The sequence below is a fragment of the Anser anser genome (genome assembly GCF_964211835.1).
Source record: "Anser anser genome assembly, chromosome: 27".
Classification (NCBI taxonomy): Eukaryota; Metazoa; Chordata; class Aves; order Anseriformes; family Anatidae; genus Anser; species Anser anser.
Window position 1 is genome coordinate 3,288,455 of NC_139748.1, and position 20,640 is coordinate 3,309,094.

At 61.4% G+C, this 20,640-nt stretch overlaps 3 protein-coding genes across 6 annotated transcripts in view; 2 read left to right on the forward strand and 1 right to left on the reverse strand.

Annotated features, from left to right (window-relative positions):
- RHEX (regulator of hemoglobinization and erythroid cell expansion) overlaps nucleotides 1-10,298 on the reverse strand; it is a 39,594-nt gene extending 29,296 nt beyond the window's left edge. Inside the window, exon 1 of the mRNA XM_083812769.1 lies at nucleotides 9,512-10,298. The gene's annotated coding sequence lies outside the window, so the exon portion shown is untranslated. The remainder of the gene's footprint in view (nucleotides 1-9,511) is intronic.
- Nucleotides 1,739-7,059, forward strand: CTSE (cathepsin E). 3 transcript variants are annotated; one of them, XM_083812766.1, is made up of 10 exons: nucleotides 1,739-2,155; nucleotides 2,563-2,667; nucleotides 3,089-3,245; nucleotides 3,976-4,093; nucleotides 5,007-5,125; nucleotides 5,218-5,417; nucleotides 5,673-5,795; nucleotides 5,893-6,034; nucleotides 6,407-6,505; nucleotides 6,629-7,059. In XM_083812766.1, exons 2-10 carry the CDS (start codon nucleotides 2,609-2,611, stop codon nucleotides 6,791-6,793), a joined length of 1,182 nt encoding a protein of 393 aa, XP_083668892.1. In that variant the 5' UTR covers nucleotides 1,739-2,155; nucleotides 2,563-2,608; the 3' UTR covers nucleotides 6,794-7,059. The 3 variants fall into 3 exon arrangements, with proteins under 3 accessions (XP_083668892.1, XP_083668891.1, XP_083668890.1); XM_083812765.1 differs by having other exon boundaries at nucleotides 2,097-2,667; XM_083812764.1 differs by having other exon boundaries at nucleotides 2,097-3,245.
- A 288-nt stretch (nucleotides 10,299-10,586) lies between the features above and the next one.
- On the forward strand, nucleotides 10,587-14,267 carry RAB7B (RAB7B, member RAS oncogene family). 2 transcript variants are annotated; one of them, XM_083812768.1, is made up of 6 exons: nucleotides 10,587-10,753; nucleotides 11,884-11,945; nucleotides 12,345-12,471; nucleotides 12,558-12,773; nucleotides 12,872-12,997; nucleotides 13,505-14,267. In XM_083812768.1, exons 1-6 carry the CDS (start codon nucleotides 10,742-10,744, stop codon nucleotides 13,583-13,585), a joined length of 624 nt encoding a protein of 207 aa, XP_083668894.1. In that variant the 5' UTR covers nucleotides 10,587-10,741; the 3' UTR covers nucleotides 13,586-14,267. The 2 variants fall into 2 exon arrangements, with proteins under 2 accessions (XP_083668894.1, XP_083668893.1); XM_083812767.1 differs by lacking the exon at nucleotides 10,587-10,753 and adding an exon at nucleotides 11,020-11,042.
- Nucleotides 14,268-20,640: the final 6,373 nt, after the last annotated feature.

Genomic DNA, 20,640 nt, shown 5'->3' on the forward strand with positions numbered 1-20,640 from the left:
AGAAATCCATTGGGATTCACCCCATCAGCCATGGGGCTGCTGCTTCATCCACAGCTGCTGCTGCCGTGGGTAAATACTTAACTGAAGTTTGCTTGTTTTTGTTTTTGTTTTTTTTTTAGAGAGTCTGCTATTACAGCATTTCACCCTTTCAAGTGCTCTTTGATACACAAGCAGATTAACAGGTAGAAGATGTATTTGATAATCAGAGAAAAAAGGCTTTTCAGAAAATGATGCTTGGGTGAGATTTGAATCAGTCGCAGCTAATAGTGGAAGTGGCTAAACTAAAGGAAATATAAAAAAAGAACACAGATAGCCTATTTTTAGCCTGAGAACACTTTTCTTAAAATGAGTAAAGTGCCATGCTCTGAGCTGATGGGAATCATGTTTTCCACCTAAGGTGCACAGATCATTTGTGATGTATCTGAAGGCGAGCATGTGAAGCTGGGTGGGCTACAGGGCTTTTTGTGAGAGCCTCTGCCTGGAAGCACTGTAGGACGATAGGGCCAGATATTACTCATGAGACCCGGGGTGCTCCCGTAGCCAGCAGCTACATTTCGTTCCATTTCTACCAAATACTGCTCTTTTTCTGACAACACGCTCCAAAGGTCCCTGCCTCATCCCTCGTCCCATGGGAGCACCCGTGGGCTCCCAGCCCGTGGGGACGGCCAGGCAGAGAAACCACTGGAAGCACGTATGAAGCCAGGCCTTTTTGCCCCTAAATATGGCACAGTCTTGCTCTGACTTCCAAAAGAAAGAAAAAAATAATACGTTTTCTTCGACTTGAAATAAAACCTTTAACATTAAGAGTGTGGCTTTCCAAAGGACTAAATAAAAGTAGAAATAGCTGGGTTTAACTTCAAACATTTCTAACTGAAAGGTTTGGCCTCTTTATTTCCTTCATTTTCTCATTTTAGTGCTGAATCTACTGTCATGAGTTTGCAGATTATTTTGATCCAGCTGGGGATCTTTTCCAGTAAATAAACTGTTTCACTTGAAGTATTCAGCGTGTCTGTACTACGGCTCATGCTCACACTTATCTCTGAAACCCGATGACCCTTCGGGCTAGATTTTATTGCGGGATTTTCAGTTTATAAGCCACGTCTGTAGCAATCGAATTGCTGCTATCTCGCCTCAGCTGCAGATGGCTTTCAGCTGATCTGGCATTTGGTACATTTGTTTTCCTTTTGGGAAGGTTTTTTAATCCCTTTTTATGAATATATTATTAGCAGAAGGGAGGCTGGTACTTTAAACTGTATCTCGAGTGTGAAAGGGATAATGATTTTGTGTAGAAGCTACTTGGTACAAACACTGCAGTGGCGAGTCTGGGTGTAGGGACGCAGGAAATTTGCTCATGACTTGGAAATCCAGCCCAGTGCTAGGGAAAAGAGCCCCATCGCCCATGAACCCTGCTCCCGCGTGCCTCTAAGGGGATGTTTTAAGCCAAAGCTCCCCACGAGGCCATGGGGTGGAGGAGCCCAACTGCGGCTATGGGACACCCACAGCAGGAGCAGGGCGAGACCCCAGGAATGGGAGACAGCGATTCAGATCTTTTGGGGGTTTTTCACCCCATTAGACAGTGTGCTGGGTATTTCAGGTGGCCACACTGGGCTGATGGACCCCCAGTGCCAGTTATTTTTCTAGGGAGAGGACATTAATTAAATAAGATGGACTAAGCAGCATGAATGGAAAATTGATTAAGGGTAGGAGCAGTGTTAATTACATGAACGCTACTTACTGAGTAAGGCACCTCTCCTGGCGGCATCCATCATCGTTATTGCCGTGCCACAAACACGGAAAACAATCCCAAGGAGCACAAAGCATCATCGACAGCCTCCAGCCGCCTGCCGGGGAGATTGCGGCACCAAGAAAGTCTTCGCCTCCCCCGCTCGCTTCCCTGGTATCTGAAGGCTCTGTTTGTTCATTAGCCTTCTTTATTTGCATTCACAGAGGCTTAATGAGACGGCTATCCGGTGTTAAACAGAAAGCAGCCACAGAGGAAGAGCCCATTAGGGGCGGTAAGGCAACATGTAACTGTCTCTAACGCAGAGCAGCTCCTTCCAAGGACCATGCTTTGATGACACCGGCTCTGTGTGAAGAGCAAAGGTGCAGATTCCTGAGCAGTTCATCAAGGCTAATTAGTTCTTTGCCTTTTAAGGTTAGTTCAGCAGCTGCCGGGTGCCACCAGCACACCCCTTTCCTGCAGCCCTCTGGCCAGTTTCCTGCACCACCACGGATCCCGCTGCAGCTCCGATCCTCACCCAGGCGGGGATTTGGGATGGGGAGGAAAAACCCCTTGGTCTGCCCTTGGGGTCCCGGCGGGATCCCGTCCACCCCCCTTGGCCACCCCATCACCCGAGGTGTCCCGCAGCCCCGCGGGCTGCCGCCAGCCCCTCGCCCTCCAAAACAAACTGGCGCCCGGCGCGCTCGCTCTGCCTTGACCGGAACGTGCCCAGTGATTCATTTCTAAAGCAAAAGCCCAGTGTTGACATTGAGAGGGGTGTTATCGCTGATACCGCGGGGCGAGGGTGTACCTGTTGGTATAAGAGCCACGCCGCTGCGCAGCCCGCACCCGCAGAGCCCTACCGAGGCCAGCGCTGCCGCCGCCGCCATGAAGCACCTCTTCTTCCTCTCCGTGCTCTGCCTCGCCCTGGGCAGTGGCTTGAAGAGGTAAGGGGGGGACCCCAGGGCGCTGGGGTGCTCACGGAGGGGCTTCAATACCATCACTTAGCAGGGCAAGGGCTCATGGGCAGGGCTGAGCCGCCCCCGTGCAGGCACACAGGGCTTTGCGGTGCTGCTGCCGTCGGCCCCTCTTTGTGGGCACCTCCATCCCCGGGGTGACCCACGGGAGGGCTGCAGGGGGTGGGCAGGGTGGGGGCAGCACAACGAGCCAGAGCAGCAAACACCAGCGTGAATTAACCACGCTCCGCTCCCCCTCTGCCACGGGGGAGGCAGGGAAGCAGCTGAGGACCTGCGTCCTGATGGCGCTGGGGTGCTCGGGGTGGATGTGGGGGCTGCAAGGCATCAGCATCCCGCAGCCTGCCCCGTGCCCCGGGGGCATCCCCAGTGACGAGGACCCTCGCTCCCCCAGGGTGACCCTGACGAGGCACCGCTCGCTGCGGAAGACGCTGCGGGACCGCGGGCAGCTCTCCCAGTTCTGGAAAGCCCACAAGATCGACATGGTCCAGTACAGCGAGGACTGCTCTGCCTTCACGGCGGCCAACGAGCCCCTCATCAACTACCTGGATGTAAGTGCGGTGCCGGTGGTGGCACCGAGGGCTGCCCCACGAAAACCCAAAGCATGTTGTGCTGCACAAGCCATCCCGAATGCCCAAATTCTTCCCGTAAAGTCCACGCCTGTTATCAGAGCAAGTCTGGGGACTGCACCAGCGTGCCAGGGCTGGTGTCTGCCTGCTCCTGGTCGGGCCTTTGCTCCTGCAGCCATGATGCTGAGCAAGGCAAGGGAGTGTGTTCATCGCAGCGCTGCCAGCCCTCTCCCTGCCTGTTCCATGCCCAAGGCTGGGGGGACCAGATTCCTTCCCAGGCTAACACACAGGGCAGACATCAGAGAAGGCCTCACCGCATGGGACCAATGGGCAGAGGCACAGAGATCCCCCAGACTCTTCCCACTCCCCAGCAGAGGAGGTTTCTGCCCCCAGAGCTCCGGCCACTGTTTGCATCCCCATGGTAGGGGTCCCCCTGGGGCCTGGCCCTGCTGCCCGACCCCGCAGGAAGAGGCTCACGCCCACACCCGCAGTCCTGCCTTTGTTCTCGGCTTGCCTTGTAGTTCCTGTAATAGTTGGCTCCTTTATTTCACCTGGCATGATGCAGCTGTGGCAGATAAACACTGCCCCAGTGCCGGCCATCCCACGCACCGAACCCAGTCTGTGCTGTGCACGCATCCTGGCACAGCCCCCCTCTGCCAGGAGCTCTTGCAGCACCAGCAGCCCCTGGCAGCCTCTTCTCTACCTTTGCTAGATGGAGTACTTCGGGCAGATTTCCATCGGGACCCCGCCCCAGAACTTCACGGTGGTATTCGACACGGGCTCCTCCAACCTCTGGGTGCCATCCGTCTACTGCACCAGCAAAGCCTGCAGTGAGTAGGGGCTCCCCAAACCAGCCAGCGGCGGTGGGGCCCTGGGTGTCCCCTCCACGGTGGCCTCACTGAGGCCATGGGGTCCGGCCAGCACCAAGGGCACAGGGACCACCACCAGGGCCACCTCCCTGCCCAGCCTGAAGCCCCCGGTTGGGATGAGCCCCCCTGGGCACTCTCGGATAAAAGAGGTGCTGCGTTTGCATTGGGTTTGGAGGCGCAGCCGGAGGGGAAAGGCAGCTGGGACAGGAGCAGCGTGGGTTTGTTTGCTCGCCAGCGCAGGCGGCGATCACACCACCAGGACCCGGTACCATCAGCCCGTGGGAGATATCGGCCGTGCTCTTTAGGCCATTCTTGTGGGAGAGCCTTTAAGCAAACAAGGCGAGATTATAGCGCATAATGCAGACGGTCAGCAAGGAGCTGGGAGCAGGAACAAGGCGGGCACAGAGGCCACGGCACGGCTCTGGGCTGGCTGCCCGGGGGTCGGGAGGGTGACAAGCACCGCGCTTGTTCGGGCTGCCAGCGAGGAGCTGAGCCCAGCTGGGGCGCACGGCGTGGGGCACATCTTGGAGCCGTCCCTTCTCTGTGCCCTGCTCCCAGCACAGCCCAACGGGGGTCGGGGAAAAAAGCCAGGAACAGCAGTGCCCGCGGTGATGGGCTGGGAGAATCGCTGCTGTCTGTGGGATGGGAACAGGAGTGGTGATCACTGGGTCTCATAACAACACCACACGAGCTAATCCGTAGCAAACCTCCCACCATTTGGGCAGGTTGCTGTTGTCCCTCCCCAAAACAACCCCAGCACATCCGCTTTCCTCGTGAGCCGCTCCTTCCTGCAGCAGCCCCCATGGAGCAGGCGTTGGGGTTTGCCCCGGGGCTGTGGCAGGGTGTTGCTGCTCACAGCCCCGTCCTCTCCCAGCCGAGCACGCCAGGTTCCAGCCGTCGCACTCCAGCACGTACCAGCCCGTGGGCGTCCCCTTCTCCATCCAGTACGGGACCGGCAGTTTGACGGGGGTCATCGGGTCTGACCAAGTTACCGTGAGTCACGCTCGGTTTCTCCCGCTCTGGGTAATTTGCCCGGGACTCCCCTGGGGCCGGGGAGCCGGCAGCGAGCCTCGTCCTTCCCGCAGGTGGAGGGCCTGACCGTGACGAACCAGCAGTTCGCAGAGAGCGTCAGCGAGCCGGGCAAAACCTTCCTGGATGCCGAGTTCGACGGGATCCTGGGGCTGGCCTACCCGTCCCTGGCTGTGGACGGGGTCACCCCCGTCTTCGACAACATGATGGCCCAAAACCTGGTGGAGCTGCCCATATTCTCGGTCTACATGAGCTCGTAAGGGCACGGCGTTGCTGCGGGGCATGGCTGTGGCTCGGGCACCACTTTTAGGGAGCAGGAGGGGCTGCTAAGGAGGCTGCAATGAGATAGTAAGGAGGGTTTTTTAAGCATGCTGCAGAGCTCAGACCTTACAGGAGTGAAGCTAATGCCCCTGAGCATTTGTGGGAAGCAAGCAGGTATAAATCCATTCGTATGAAATGCAACATGCAAAGTAAAAGAGAAGAAATCTCTCACATCCCCTCCTGCCCCCAGGAACCCGGACTCCCCCCTGGGTGGAGAGCTGCTGTTTGGGGGCTTTGATCCCTCTCGCTTCACGGGGACCCTGAACTGGGTGCCGGTCACGCAGCAGGGCTACTGGCAGATCCATCTGGACAAGTGAGTGGGGCTGGGGGCCAGGAGGGCTTGGAAAGGCTGGCGGGGCAGGAGACGGGCCCTGCACGGAGCTCCTCGCCTCTCCTGCCTTCTCCTGCAGCGTGCAGGTGGGTGGCACCATGGCTTTCTGCAAGGACGGCTGCCAGGCCATCGTGGACACCGGGACATCGCTCCTCACAGGCCCTACCAAGGACATAAAGAAACTGCAGAAATATATCGGTGCCACGCCTATGGATGGGGAGGTGAGGGCGAGGGTGGGTTGGGCAGGGGGCAATGCCCAGGGCATGGCTGTCCCTCTGCGAGAGACCCCCGCTGAGGAGCATCGATGGGTGAAATAGTTCAAGGGACACCTGGGAGGTGGCACTGCTCGTGCAGGCGTGCGGGCTGCGGGGCTGGGGCAGCCCCGGGGAGATGCCTGCAGTCCCCGCAGAGCTTCCAGCGCTCGCTGCTGCTGCCAAGAGCAATGCGTTCCCTGCGATAACATCAGGGTGCCAGCTGCTGGGGAGGGGACATGTGATGGTGCTGGCTTCCAGTGCCAGCAGCTCGCTGTCGTGGGGCTCGAGGGCAGTGTCTGTCCCTGCCGTGGGGTCAGAGCTGCCCCCGCTGCTTGGCAGTACGCCGTGGAGTGCAGCAACCTGAACGTGATGCCGGACGTGACCTTCACCATCAACGGGCTTCCCTACACGCTCACCCCCCAGGCCTACACCCTCATGGTATGTCCCCAGGCCCACCCCCAGCTCCCACCCGCCAGGTGCCGGGATCAGAAATCCCCGTTTCTGCCCCAAATCGGGTGGGCTCGGGGCCGGCCTCAGCTCTGCAGCTTCTCCTCCCCGCAGGAGTACAGCGACGGCATGGCCTTCTGCACCAGCGGCTTCCAGGGCATGGATGTCGCCCCTCCCGCCGGCCCCCTCTGGGTTTTGGGTGATGTTTTCATCCGACAGTTTTACTCCGTCTTCGACCGTGGGAATAACAGGGTGGGCTTGGCGCCCGCCGCCCCTTAGGGCCGCCGCACCCCGCGGGACGGGAGCAACGCGGAGCCACCGGGCTGCAGCCACAGCCACGGCCTCGGGCCAGGCAGGGAGCACGCACCAGGGTCCCTGGAGGGATGGAGACACCCCGGGACCTCGGCTGCAGAGCACTCAAAAGTACGGTCCGTGCCAGGGAGCGGTTTCATAACGAGTATGAAGATGTCCTGAGCAGCTCTGCGAAATCTGCTCGCGGATTCTCCTTTTTGAAACACGGGTCAATAAATGCTTAAATGAAACAAACCCCGTTCTCGTGCAAGTCGTGCAAGACGTGCAAGTCGTGCAGCAGCGACCCTGCAGGCCCCAGCCGGGGGTGCTGATGCCAGCCCTGTGCACAGGGGTGCCGAACCCCCCCAGCCCCTGCCCTCCTCCCCGGAGTGCTGCAGCCTCGGGGCACCCACAGCAATGCTGGCTCTGGAGGGATCCTTGGTGGTGCAGGAGGTGCTGCTGTCCCTCCACAAGCGTTTGATCTGGAAAGTTGGCCTTCGTGGTCTGTGGCTGGGATTTCTGCAGGGGCAGAAGCGGGAAATTTGCCCAGGCGGAGCAGAAAGCCCCCCGAGGTGGCCCTGCACAGCCCACGGCTGCGGGCAGGGCAGGGGCTGGGGGGGCAGCCGGGTGGGTGCAGAGAGTTCGCGGAGAAAATGCCTGGCTTCAGCAGGCTGAGCCCGTGCCAATGAACAAGGAGATAATTATGAGACTGAAGAGACCCTGGGGCTCTTTCTGTGCCGCAGAACGCCCTGAACAACAGGTGATTTCCACTGAATTTTCCTTCAGTTCCCCGGGGTGCTCGCAAAGGCACGTGGTTCGTGAGCGCAGAAGCGAGAGCAGGCAGAAAAACTGCCAGGTCTCCGCAGCTGGCAGCATGGGCTGCGGGGCTGGGGGCTGCAGGGGGCTGGGGGGCTGTGGGGGGGCTGTAGGGGGCTGCAAGGGGCTGTGGGGGGCTGCAGGGAGCTGCAGGGGGCTGCAGGGGGCTGCTCCCCCTCAGGAGTCACCGCAGCGCATGTGACTTGCTGATGGTGCAAGAGACATGGTGGATGCGTGAGCCACGATGGCTCATGCATGATGCATCCCGAGGCACGCATGGAAGGCAGCGAGAAAGGGAAGCGAGGCGAGGGGTTATTTTTATCCACGCCTTCACTCCATTTTCCTTGCAGAGGTGGAGGCTGAGCTCAGAGCGGGGCCGAGGCGCCCGGGGTCCCCCTGCAGCGCTCCCGGAGCGGAGCAGAGCTCGGGGCTGGCTCTGAAAGTGCTGCAAAACTCAGGCCCGGCTGTAAACATTGCGGCTTAGGCTTGTCGCTTGCCGTTAAAGGAAATATCTGCCTTGCTCAGAAACATTGATTGTGCCACTGACCAGCGTACGGTTTCTGTAACCGTTTCCTGTATTGACTTCACCTTTAGCTGTGCTTTAACCAGGTGCCGCACAGATAAGGTGCAGGGGCAGCTGGACAAAGGTCTCCTCTCCTCCTGCAGGTCCCAACAGCTTAACTCTTAGCACACCAAGGTGTGCCAAGCACCAGTGGACACCTGCCCATCGGCACAGCTGTGGGCAGCGGGGGAGCCTTCGTGTCCCCCAGCACGACGAGGGACTGCCCGGTGTCCCCAGACGCTGGCTGGAAGGTGGCACAGCCAGGGCTCCATCAGGAGGACCTCCCCGGTGCCATTTGCCCTGTGTGCACATCTTCTCAGTGGGTTTCGGGGAGGGCAGACGAGGGAGGTGGACACGGGTCCTCCCCAGCCCTGCTCCCCACACGCGGCTGATGCTCAGGGGATGTTGCCCCAGCAAAGACCGACCATCCCAGTAAGGAGCACCGGGCTGTCCCTGGAGAGCAGGGGTGGCTGCACAGCCCATAGTGAACAGCTCAGTCGCTTGGGTGCCTCTCGCTTTCTTCCCCTTCCCTCACTCTCACCGGCCTCTGCTGGCAGCAGCAGATGACCTGTCCTCTCCTTGCCCACATGCACCCTTTGAACGCAGCAGTCCCCGGCCCGTGCCTCATCGTTTCCTAGCTGCAAGCCCTTCCTCCTCGTCACAGGGCACACAAACCACGCTTTTCCCTCAGAATTGCTGACCGTGGGTGAAGCAAGCAGGAAAGGGCAGCAGCTGTGGCTGCAGGAGCCCCCGAGCAGCCGGGGAAGGTGCCGGGCCGTTCGCCACAGCCTCTGCTCTGGGGCCCGCTGCGCTCTGGGGAGCGGTGGCAGAGCAGGAACTGGGGAAAATCCCTTTTTAATGGGAAACCAAACAAAAGCCGGAGCTGCCACTGAGTCTGGGCTGGGCCCCCCAATCGGTTTTGCCCCTCCTGCCTGAAAGCAGAAGTGGAGGGGGGCATCGGCTGGGGCCATGCACCACAAACCCATCTCCAGCGGCACGGAGGGCTCGGATCATCCAAAGGGGGAGCCTCCCCCGTCCTGGGCTGGGCGGGCACGTGGCGAGGGGAGCACAGAGGGACATGGGGCAACGGCTGCTGCAGGGCCCTGCTGCAAGGGCAAAGGTGAAGCAGCACAATGAGACTGAAAACAGGGATTAGGAGAAGGTGGGAGAGAGCTGCTCTAGGGGAACATCAGCCCTTTTATCCACCAGCGGTGAGAAGTGCCCACAGGCTGGCTCAGGTAATTCTCCCATCTCCTCCTCGCTCCTATCCGTGCCTACCCCATGGGGGAAAAGCAGAGTTTCTGGCCAGACAGGTCCCAGAATTATACCTGGGAAGGAGGAGTAGGACTTGTCCTGCTGAGCACAGCGATCTTCTCGTAGATCCCATAAGGGACATCTGCAGCACCTGCAGCTAGAGGGGACAGCAGGTTAGGGGCTGTCCCCTGACGGAGACCCTGCGAGGCTGCGCGTGGGGAAGCTCCTGCCCTGCTGAGCATGAATCACTGCAGAGCCCCGACCAGGAGACACCTCCCGAATTTACCCTAACCGCGTGAGACAGCTAGCAAACAGAGCCAAAACATGAGGTCAGGCGGCAGAAATGCAGGAGCTGGTGGCTGTTGTTCGTGGTGAGGGAGCCAGGAGGGTTCGCACAGGAGGGTGGAGAAGCCCCGAATCCTGTTGCACACTTGGCAAATGCTCGGGACCTGCCCTTGCACGCCTGCATCCCTCCCGGCAGCCGAGCAGGGCTCTGCAGCCGTGGCACAGCGGGGTTTCTCGTGATGTCCCTGTAGGACACGTCTCATGCTGAGGAGTCGCAGCCACCAGCATGATGCTCGTGGGGAGGTGTCTCAGTGCTCGCAGAGACGCTGGGATGCTCCCTCGGCGGCAGCTCTGTCTGGCTGAGCAAGGAGAGCCCCAAAATCTTGCTTGTGACTTGCACACACGTCCTGGTCCAGGGGCTGACACCAGTTTGGGTCCCTGCTGCTGTCCCCTTCTTCTGGGGTGTGCGTGGGGTGGCAGCAGCACCCGTGGGTGCTGGCTGAGAGCCCCCAAGTGCCCAGCGGGCTGCAGGGACACAGCACAGTGAGCAGCGCTGCGACCCCTCCTGCTCCAAACCCTGCCCCTCTCTGCCTCCCTGCGAAACGAGACGCAGCCGCACAGACCCCCCCTAAAGGGGGGCCAGACCGGCACAGACCCCTGCCCCTCTCCCACCCCCACCAACCCCAACCCCTCCGCATGGCCCAGCCCGTGCTATCGGCGGCGTCCGAGCAAAGTCCAGGCTAGCTCCCGTGCCGGGGGCGATGCTGCAGGGAGCTGCTCACCCAGCGGAGGGGCCAAGAGCTGGCTCCAGCAGCCAACACCGCGCCCGCCCCGCAGCTCCCGGGCGGCTCCCGGCCCCTCGGTGCTGATGTCACGGCGCGGGGGCCCGTAGCCGCCTTCCACCAGGCAGGAGGAACCAGCTCCGGGGCTGCCTCTGCTTCCTGGATCCTCTCCTTTCGCCTTTTCCCAGCCTGGGCGGCGGCGAGCGGAGCCCAGCGCCTTGGCCACCCGAGCGGGCGATGCCCCGGCAGGTGGGTGCGCGGCCCCGCGGCCCCCCGGGAGCGATGCGTTGGGCCAAGAGCCAGGATGGGAGAGCCCAGCCCCTGGGAAGGCTGGCAAAAAGACGGGAGGGTTGTGCGTGCCGGGGATCAGCGAGGAACGAGGATGGGGTGCCAGAGGGTGGGTGGGAGAGCTGGGGGGGTCCGGCTGGGCGATGTGCCCCCCCCGGGGGGCAACGTGCCGTCCGCACCCCGTGCGTGGGGAGCAGTGCGGAGCCCGACAGCGCATCGGGGAAAAATGCAGGGATTTGGCTGCCGGTGGGTGAGTGGCGCCAGCTGCTTCCCGGCAGCGCGGGGCCTGGTGCCGCTGTGCAAATGGGGCTGCGGGGGGCTGCGGGGGGCTTTGGCCCCCCCCGGGGAGGGGGTGCTGGGGGGCTGGGGGGGCGCAGGAGCCGGTGCGCGCGGAGCCGTGCTCACCGCTCGGGTGGAAACGTGCAGAAATCAAAAGCAAAGCCCCAGCGCCTGGTTCAGGCCCTTCCTGTGGATGCTGAGGAAGCAGCAAAGGGCACAAACCCCTGGCGTGGGCTTTGCCTTGGGCAGCGTTTGTTAGCCAGGCCCCTCGCTGTGGACCCACATCCCCCCCCCCCAGGCTCCTGAGCAGCCGGACCCCCCGAGGCAGGCGGGGGGGGGGTCTCTTGCGGTGCTCCTGAAATGCTTGGGGCACCCATGCAAGGATTTATGGCCACGGTTTCCCTTCATAATTCTCCCCAGGACCACATCCCCCCCCCGTTTGTCAGGTTTCTGGGGAGGAACTGCACTTCAGAGGGAGGCAGAGGAGCCGGGGAAGTTTCCCACAGCAGCTTCTCATGGAAATGAGCTCGTGCCCTGCTGCAGCGTGTCCGGGCGTGCTACAGCTCCCGGGGAGCCGGTCCCCGGGCAGTGACGTGGGCCAGGCTGGCACAAGGCAGGGGGGTCCTGTGCCCAGCACCACCGGGGCCATGAGCACAGCACCCTGACGTGGTTTGGGTCGCACAGGGAGGTGCTGGGGGGTGCAGGGAGGCTGCAGGGACCAGCGGCTGCTCCCACCCCTCGCTGGGGTTCGCCGGGCTCCCACCCCCACAGCCCCTCGTTGCTGCTCCACGGTGACCCCTCTCGTCCCGCAGGGCCCGTCCATGGATGCCAGCAAGAAGGTGGATCTGAAGATAATTATCATAGGAGCTCTGGGGTAAGGAGCTGGCTCCAGGGCTGCTGAGTCCCTCTGTGCTTTTAAACGATGCAAAATCCTCTTGAACACCGCATGCCCAGCCCCACGCTGCCCAGTGGCCAGCGGGACCTGCAGGACACAAACCCTAACCCTCAGCCCTCGGGCTGCAGGGAGGTGAAAACCTTGGGCTGGGATGGAGGCGAGCAGAGGGGGCTCACCATACCTAGACCCCCCCATACTCGCCCTGCAGCTGGCAGTGCCCGAGGTCCCATCCCTGTGTGGAAGGTGCTGGGAGGAAGCCCCGTGCATGCCCCAGCCCGGGATCCCCTGGGCGCGCAGCCCCCGTGCTGGTAGCCACCAACTCCTCGAGCCCGGCTTCACCATGCAAAACCCTCACCCGTGTCCCTTCCGTCCCCCCAGCGTGGGCAAAACCTCCCTGCTGCACCAGTACGTGCACAAGACGTTCTACGAGGACTACCGAACCACGCTGGGCGCCAGCATCCTGACCAAGGTGATCGCGGTGGACAACACCCCCCTGAAAATGCAGGTGAGGTGCCCTGATAGTCCTGTGTGCCAGCACCTCCCGGTGTCCCCCGATGCCTGCTGGTGTACCCATGCCCTTCTCTGCCCCAGATCTGGGACACGGGGGGACAGGAGCGATTCCGGTCCATGGTGTCGACCTTCTACAAAGGCTCTGATGGCTGCATCCTGGCCTTTGACGTGACGGACAGGGAGTCCTTTGAGTCCCTGGACAACTGGAGAGATGACTTCCTGGAGAAGGTGATCCCGAGGGATCACGACTTCCCCATGGTCGTGCTGGGGAATAAAATAGACCTCTGCGATCGGCAGGTAAGGTGGAGAGGAGAGCACAGCGCGAGGATGGGGACACCGTAGTGCCCCGACGGCTCATGTGCGTCATGGCTCTGATGTGGCTCCATCCTTCCTAGGTATCCAAGGAGATTGCCTCAGCCTGGTGCAAGGAAAAAGACATCCCTTATTTTGAAGTCAGCGCCAAGAACAACATCAACGTCGCGCAAGCTTTCGAGACCCTCGCCAAGCAAGCCTTAACCACGGTGAGCGTCGCCCCGCTCCGAGCCGCTCTGCCGGGGATGCGCGTCCTGCGGGGATGTGGGTGGCAGCAGGACCCAGCCGGTCAAACAGCTCCAGCCGACCCTCACAGCCCGTCCTCTAACACAGAACATCTATTTATAAGGTTTAGGATAGCCCCAGGGAGAGAAATGCATTGGGGGTGATTTTCTAAAATAGACGTGAAGCAGCTCCGAAAGGAGCAAGGGTTGCGGGTTGTCACGACAGAGCAGGGCGTGCGGTGCCGCACAGCGCGCCAGCACTGTCCTCTAGCGGCCGTCCCACGGGGACCTTCGTGTCCCCACGCCAAGCGAGCGGGGTGGCCTCGCTGCTGGCTGAGCATGGTGGCCTCTCCATGGGTCTGGGCCTTCAGCACCAAGCGGAGCGAACCTGCACACTGCCCGCTCCCTTGGTGTTACCCCACCTGCGCTCAGGCTGACCCCAAGCTAGCTCCACTCACCTCTTCTCTCTCTTTTTTTTTTTTTTTTTTCCAGTATAAAGGGATATTTGAGAGTTATTTAACCGACTCCATCAAACTCACTCCTGACGACAAGCCCAAGGCGAGCTGCTGCTGAGCCCTGCAGAGGAGCCGTGCTCCGAGCTCTCCTGCGCCCGCACGCGTGGCCGAGCGCCCCACATGCTGTGGGGAGCAGTGCCCGTGGCCGGAGCCTGCCTGGGGGGGGTCCGTGCTCCCCGGCCGCACCAGCCGGCTGTGGGGCTTTGCCAGGACAGGGCACAGGACGGCCACCTCCAGCGCACCCCAGGTCCTGCTGCTGGCCACGTCTCCGGAGCTGCTCTCTCAGGTCTGCGGCCACTGAGTCGAGGTGGCCCCTGGAGACCTCCGTCCCCCCCCACCCGCGGCCGCCTGGCACCCGAGCAGGAGGTCCCCTTGTGGTGACGGTGCTGGGAGCCGAGCGGTGCTGCTGGGACATTATTGAGAGCATCACCCCAGCCACAGGGGGACCGCAGTCCTCCCTGTGCACAGCCCCCGCGTCCTGCTCACGGTGTGTTTGGGGGGAGGAGGGGGGTCGTTGGCCATGGCACAGGTCTGAGAGCACCAGGTCCCCTCGCGGGGTCAGCCAGTGTGGCCGTTACCTTTCTGTGCCTCAGTTTCCCTGGCTCACATGCATGTATCCTCTTAAATACCTTCCTCCTCCTGCCTCACCGGTGAGGATCCTCTGTAAAGCATTTTGTAAGGCTTTTTGTAATTCCTTATTTATAAAAAAAAATAAAAATAAATACATTTTTATCTCTATATATGCGTTGCAAAATGATCCTGTGCTCTGGCAGCGCAGGGATGGGCTCTGGGTGCTCTGCCCCGCTCTCCTGCTGCCCCAGGGGTTGTCCCCTCCTTGCAAGGCCGGCGAGCTCTGAGGCTGCAAAGCCCTGCACCAGGAGCTGCGAGAAGGATAATTTGGGTGGCTGGATTTTTTTTTTTCCAGAGCAAATTTCGGGTAGAAGGTGGGAAAGTGCCTGGGGCTGCCCGTGCTGGGGCGGCTGATCAGCAGAGGGAGCCCGCAGGGAGCTGCACCCAGCACCCTCTTCGTGCAGCACCCAGCTCCTGCTCCAGCACCTTCGAGCGGTGGCCCCAAGGCACGGCTGGGGCAGGGGCTGGCCGGGTGGCCGCAGCCACCCCGTGCCACCTTCCCCAGCAGGGGCCCTTCTTTGTGCCTTTCTGGGGAAGGTGCCAGGGCCTCGAGCATCCTCCAGACCTGACCCGGGCACCCCGCAGAGCTCCCCCAGGGCTGTGCCCAGCACCACCGCACCTCTCCCCTTGCCCCAGCCCCGCTGGGGCTGTCCCCCACCCAGGGACCCCCGGCACCAGCCGTGCCACCAGCTGGTGACAGCACCCACTGCGCGCAGGAGGCAGCTGGGCAAAGTGAAACCTGAGCGAGGGCTGGGCGCGGGGCGGCTGGGGGCAAGGGGGGGCTCCCAGCTCCCTAAGGAGGCTGTGCTGGTCTCCAGAAAGGCACGTAGAGGTGTTCCCATCCCCCCCACCCTTTACGCAATGCTCTCAGCCTGTTTATTCGGGCACCAAGCCGGGGAGAGGATTTGTCCCTTAATATTCGGAGGAGAGGGGCATTAACTATTTCCTCCCTGAGCTCTGCACTCCTTTTCCCCTACATCACCAGGGCAGACGGACAAAGGCACCGTCCCACAGCAGCAGGCTGTGCTGCTGCCCCTCGGCTGGGCTCTGCAGCGTGCTCAGAGCCCCCCCAGCACCCAGCACCACCCACGAGTGCAGCCCCCAGCCCCAGGCTGTGCACCCGCCAGGCTGTTTGTACAGGGGTGTTAACCACCACCCACATCAACAGTGATACCTGATTTTACCCTTTCTCCGGTGGCTCACGATGTCGGAGTCAGACGGGAGCTCGATCCTTTTTATCCCAGCGAGAGGTGACCTGGATGCCTGGTGCTGAGCACATCGAACGCAGTCACTTGCCCAGGGGCGAGTGGCCGCTGCTGCGTGCCCCAGACTGCCACGGGCATTGTTGGAGCCAGGCTTGGCTCAGGGTCAGCCTGCACACCCGGCCGTCCTGGTAGAACACGGCCAGGAGTGTGTCACAGCACCCAGTCGAGCAGGATCAGACCTCCCACCGCAGGTACAGCTCACCCCAGGTCCCTCGTTCAGGCCCCAGCTGCGGGCGCTGGGCACCTTGCAGGTGAAGCTTGCGATGGCCGGGCATGATTCGGCGTGGTTTTGGGGGCAGAGAAGCAGGGAGACCGGGGCCATTTCAGAAACGATGGGCTGAACTGAGGGGGATGGAGAACAGCAGGCTCCAAGCACTTGTGTGTGGTCCGTAGCTGCAGGAAACAATTCCCTGAGATGCAGATCACCGTCCTCCCCGAGCCAGCCAGAGCCACCCGGACCTGGCCGCGGGGTCATTCCCAAGCTGTCTGCCGGGTGGTCAGGGCAAGCAGCTGCCTCCCAGCGCCGGGGGCGGCGCAGGCACCTTGCAGATGTGCAGCACCACAACGGAGCTGCCCGCGGACACCCTGATCCTGTGCAGGCACTGCCCCGCGTGGGTCCGGGTGCCCTGGGATGGCTGGGGTGCCCTGGGATGGTTGGGGTGCCCTGGGATGGTCGGGGTGCCCCGGGAGGGTCGGGGTGCCCCAGGAGGGTCGGGGTGCCCAGGAAGGCTCCCTCCCTCCAGGAAGACCCGGAGACTGCACGGGGTGGCACCGCGCCAGGCAGGATGCTGGCAGGAGCCACCAGAGGTGCTAAGCTGGTAACACTATCCCCTAGCCGAAACGTGAAAAAGGAGGGGGGGAGGTTGGTAACGCGTAGGATTAACAAGGTCAGCTCTAGATTTTTTTTTTTTTTTCTCAGGGTGAAAATCAAAGGGAAAAATATTTGCCTTGTGTGACTCAGTGAGTTTCTGTGCGGTCAGTGGTACCAGCTCACCCCACCGGAGCGCCTTGCCCATGGAGGCAGTGCAGAAACCAAACCGAACCGAGGTCTCACCCTCCCTCTGGTGCAGCCCCACGTTGACGTGGTGTCTGAGACTTTCTGGCCCTGATGCTGGGCTCTGTGCAGTGTCCTGACGCCCACCCCCAGTCCCTGACTCGCGGCTGCAGTTTTTGCTGAGTTTTCGCTGCAGCGCCGCTGAGTTTTCATGCCCCCAGCAGCTCTCCCACCGATGTGCTCTGAGCACGCAGAGAGCTCCGCGCCACCCCGCGCTTACCGGTCTGGCTGGGCTGGGGCTGGTCCCGGGCACAGGGATCCGGCCGGAGCCTGTCCCTGTCCCTGTCCCTGTCCCTGTCCCTGTCCCTGTGCCATGGCTGGCAGCGAGCGGCTGCCCCGGCACGGCCCCGAGGTGCCCGGGGGCAGGCAGCGGTGCCCACGGCGTTGGCCCAGCCGCTGCGGGGAGCTCAGTTCTCCTACTGAACGCGTGGGAGTTAGAATAAGGGTGCAGGAATGCAGCTGAAAACCCTGCAAAGTTCATAAAAAAAAAATAACTTTTCTTGTTCCAAAAGAGAAGCCCCGTTAGCCCGGAGCTGGGGTTGAGAGCAGGCACCGGCAGCGCAGCAGTTTCAGCCACTTGAAGATGTTTCAATTGGTTTTAAAAGCAAACACGGTTCAAAGTTACGGGCAACCTTTCAAGAGCTTCAGATACGAAAACTGAAGTGATGGCACCAGGCAGAGCCTTGCCTCTGCCCTCCCGTGCCGCTGGCAGCAGCCCCTGGAGCACGCCGGGCTCCCCCCTGGCTGGCAGAGCAGCGCCGGGACAGCGGCATTTGTTTCCCTGCGTGGTGCCGCCCTCCCCACCACGGCCAGGGATGTGTGATTAGCCCCTGCTTGAAACACGCTCGGGTGCCATACCCAGGTCCTCTGCTCCGCTGTCCATCTACTTACAGCAAATATCGATGCTTTCCTTACAAACCCATCCCGGGGCACCCCCACAATGGCTTTCACCCCTGTGTCCCAGCTGCAGCGAGCGTCCACACGCGCTGTGTGTCAGCGTGGGGCTGTGTGGGGCTGCGGGGCTCTGCCCGGCCCTGGGGACCTCTGCGAGCCGACGGCACGCAGGGAGGAGGATGAGGGGCTGCAGCCAGGCCCCCACGAGCTAAGGGATGAGCTGAGTCAGCAGCAAGCTGGAGCCTCGGGCACCCTTCCCGAGGCAGCAAAGTGCTCCCTGCTGCGCCTCAGCTGCTCTGCCCCTTCCCCGCTCTGCTCCCGTGGGGCACGAGCTGGAGCAAGGGTCCCCTGGAGGATTTCCCACCTCCTCCAGAGGCAGTGTCCATGTGGCAGGCAGCTCAGTGGGAGCCGAGGCAGGGCCCAGCAGGGGGTCCCAGGGTGGGCACTGGGAGCTGGCTGCCCTGGGGAGCGTCCTGCCCCCAGCTCCATGTGCCCGCTGAGGGCTGGATGTGGCCCTTTGCACGCAGTGGTCTTTGTCTTTGCTAAGGAGCTTCGGTGCTATGGTTGTCTGGAGCAGCATCAGCCTCCAGGCATCGGCTATGTACGTACATTATTTATATATCTATACATATAAACACACACATAGATGTGTCTTTGCTGCCAGATGAGGTGCTCGCTGCTTCCAAATTCCCTCATTTTTGGCTTGCCACCAGTCTCTGTCCTGCATGACCGAGCAGCTCTGCGGAGCACGGGCAGATGTGACCCACGCTGACCTGCAGCCTTTTGATTTAACCCACCCACGCTGACCATAGGGAATGTACAAAATGCTTCCTCTTGCCGTCCTGGCTGGGCACCCTCGGGCCAGGTGTGGCAAAGTGCAGCCAGCACGTGGCCACCAGCGTCCCCAGGGCTGCAACCAGACCAGACCACGAGCGTCCAACGCCAAGACCCTGCCGTGGCTGTCAGGGTGGATTTCATGCAGGCAAAGCATCGCTCTGGCCTGAAATGCTTTGGTTTTGGTCTGCTTTCAGCACACACTGCCTGGCGGCTCCTCAAGGCAGGCCGGCAGCCCCAGCTCGCTCCTGGCCTCCTGCCGCTGGAGCCAGGCCACGGGCTGCGGCACGGCCACATCCTGTCTGCAGCCTTGGAAAAAGGCAAAGCGGGCTGCCAGCTCCTTAATCTGAGGGCTGAAAGGATCCTGGTCTGCCTAACCAGGGGCGACAGGACCTCCATCACGGCCCTCTTCGTGTTAAACACCTGAGTACTTTTGAAGATATTGACCTCAGAGCCCTTAACAAAGAGAGGTTTTATTTTGCTGCTTATCTCCCATCGCTTAGATTTGAGCATTTTGGCCTTAATGAGTCGCCCAAGGCCACGTAGCAGGCAGTACGAACGTGGTGGCTCCTGCCCTGCTGCAACCACGTTGGTTTTTCGGCTGCAGCCCGCACGCCCTATCCCCAAACTCCCCCCTGCTGCTCCCAGCTGCGGCCGAGGCTTTGCACTGCCTTGCACCGCGGTGCGCCTGCGGGACAGAGGGAGAAGCCGAGAGCTGCTGGGCTGCCCCCCCCCCACCCCTCCGCATTTAGGGGAGAAAATTCCTCTTTTTCAGATTGGAAAGCCTCCCTTCGCTGGAATCCAATCGTTTCTGCAAAAAGCCTGATGGCTCTCCTAATTCAAAGAGCCTCAAGCAGGGAGAGGGGCGCAGCGATGGGAGCCGGGGAAGGCAGAGCCTGGAGCCAGCCCCGAGCCCAAATTCCTCGGCACAAGCACCCACAGGGACCGACCCTGCCGCACCTGAGCCCACCCAGCCCCGCTGCCTGCGGGGCAGCTGAAATGCAATGCATTTTTGAGGGAAGGTGTGGGTCGGGGCTGTTCCCCGCTCCCGGCGCTTCTGCTGAGCGCTGCTCACGTTCGCGCCCCGCAGACCTTGCCGAGCGCGTTTGCGTTCCCTCGGAGGCAGTGGCTATCTTGCACCTATTTTACAAATAAGATAACAGCCCTTGCTCAAGGTCACTTGAGGCAGAGCTGGACAGGGGCTGTCAGGAGAGCACAGCTTCCAGCCTCTGCACAGCGCCGTGCTGCCCGCTGCCACTCTCCGGACCCTTTCATCGGGTGAGTCTTGCTCGGGAGGTCTCTGCTCGTCTCCCAAAGGAGAGCAGAGCCCACCAGTTTGACCCAACCAGCAGGACGTGCTCTGCTCCTCAAGCCATCAAGTCTTTTGCTGCCAACCTTCAGTCTGGGGATGCACTCGTCTGGATCACACCATGCCCGCCCTGCTGCTCTGGCCCTGGGTTTTCCCGTGAGAAGGCCAAGCTCAAAGACAGGTGTCAGCACCATCTGTGTGTGATAGGGCTCGTGCGATAGGGCTCGATTTGATAGAGGGGACATGGTCTCATCAGGAGGCCACTCCTTCCCTTGCCTTTGGAGATGTTCCTGCAGGGCTGAGGCAGGCTGTAAAGGCCACGAGCGCATGGGACACGGTAGATAACCAGATAACCAGAAAGCTGTTCTGCCTCTCCCCAGCTCACAGTTCACACCATGGAATAAACTGCATGAAATGTCCTACGTGGTGCTGAGCCATGGGGCAGCGCCGAGCCTCCCAGCACCATGCTGCATTCCCTACTTTATTTTGGTGCTGTAAATGCTGTAAATAATCCTGCTCTCGCCCTCTAGGACATTGTGTTCCTCATTCCTCCCCAGATAAAGCCTTTGACCCCCGTGCCAGCTGCTGGCCCTGCAGGGAAGGGGAGCCCTGGGACAGGCTGGAAGCTGGCGGCCGCCGTTCAAGCGAGACCCAAGTCTCCATCGCCTGGCACCGCGGAGCCAGCGGCTGCCGCCGGGTGGCTCAGCCAAGTCTGTGTACGAGGAAACTCCACCAGAGAATGTGGCCAGGCTCCAGCGCTGCATTCCTGGCCTGGCAGGGAACGGTGACAATGAGCCCTGGGATGTCTCTGCTCCAGCCGGCTCCCTGCGGTGACACCCGGCCCCGTGGGTGACACTGCTCGCCACGCCGGCACCGCGGGCCACCGGCACCACCGGGCAAACCAGGGATCCGTGGCTTTACCCTCCCGTGCCACGAGAACAGCCACAGCAGTGGAAAAGATAAGCCTGAAAAATCCCAGTAACAGCCATCCGTCTTCCTAACGGCCCGGAACGCTGCACCGCAGGGCGCCGCAGCCCGCTCCGACACCGCCGAGGACACGGTGCGCCCGCGGCACCCAGCCGGCCGGCCCCGCGCACCGCCCCGCTCCGGGAGCAGCCGGGCTGGCC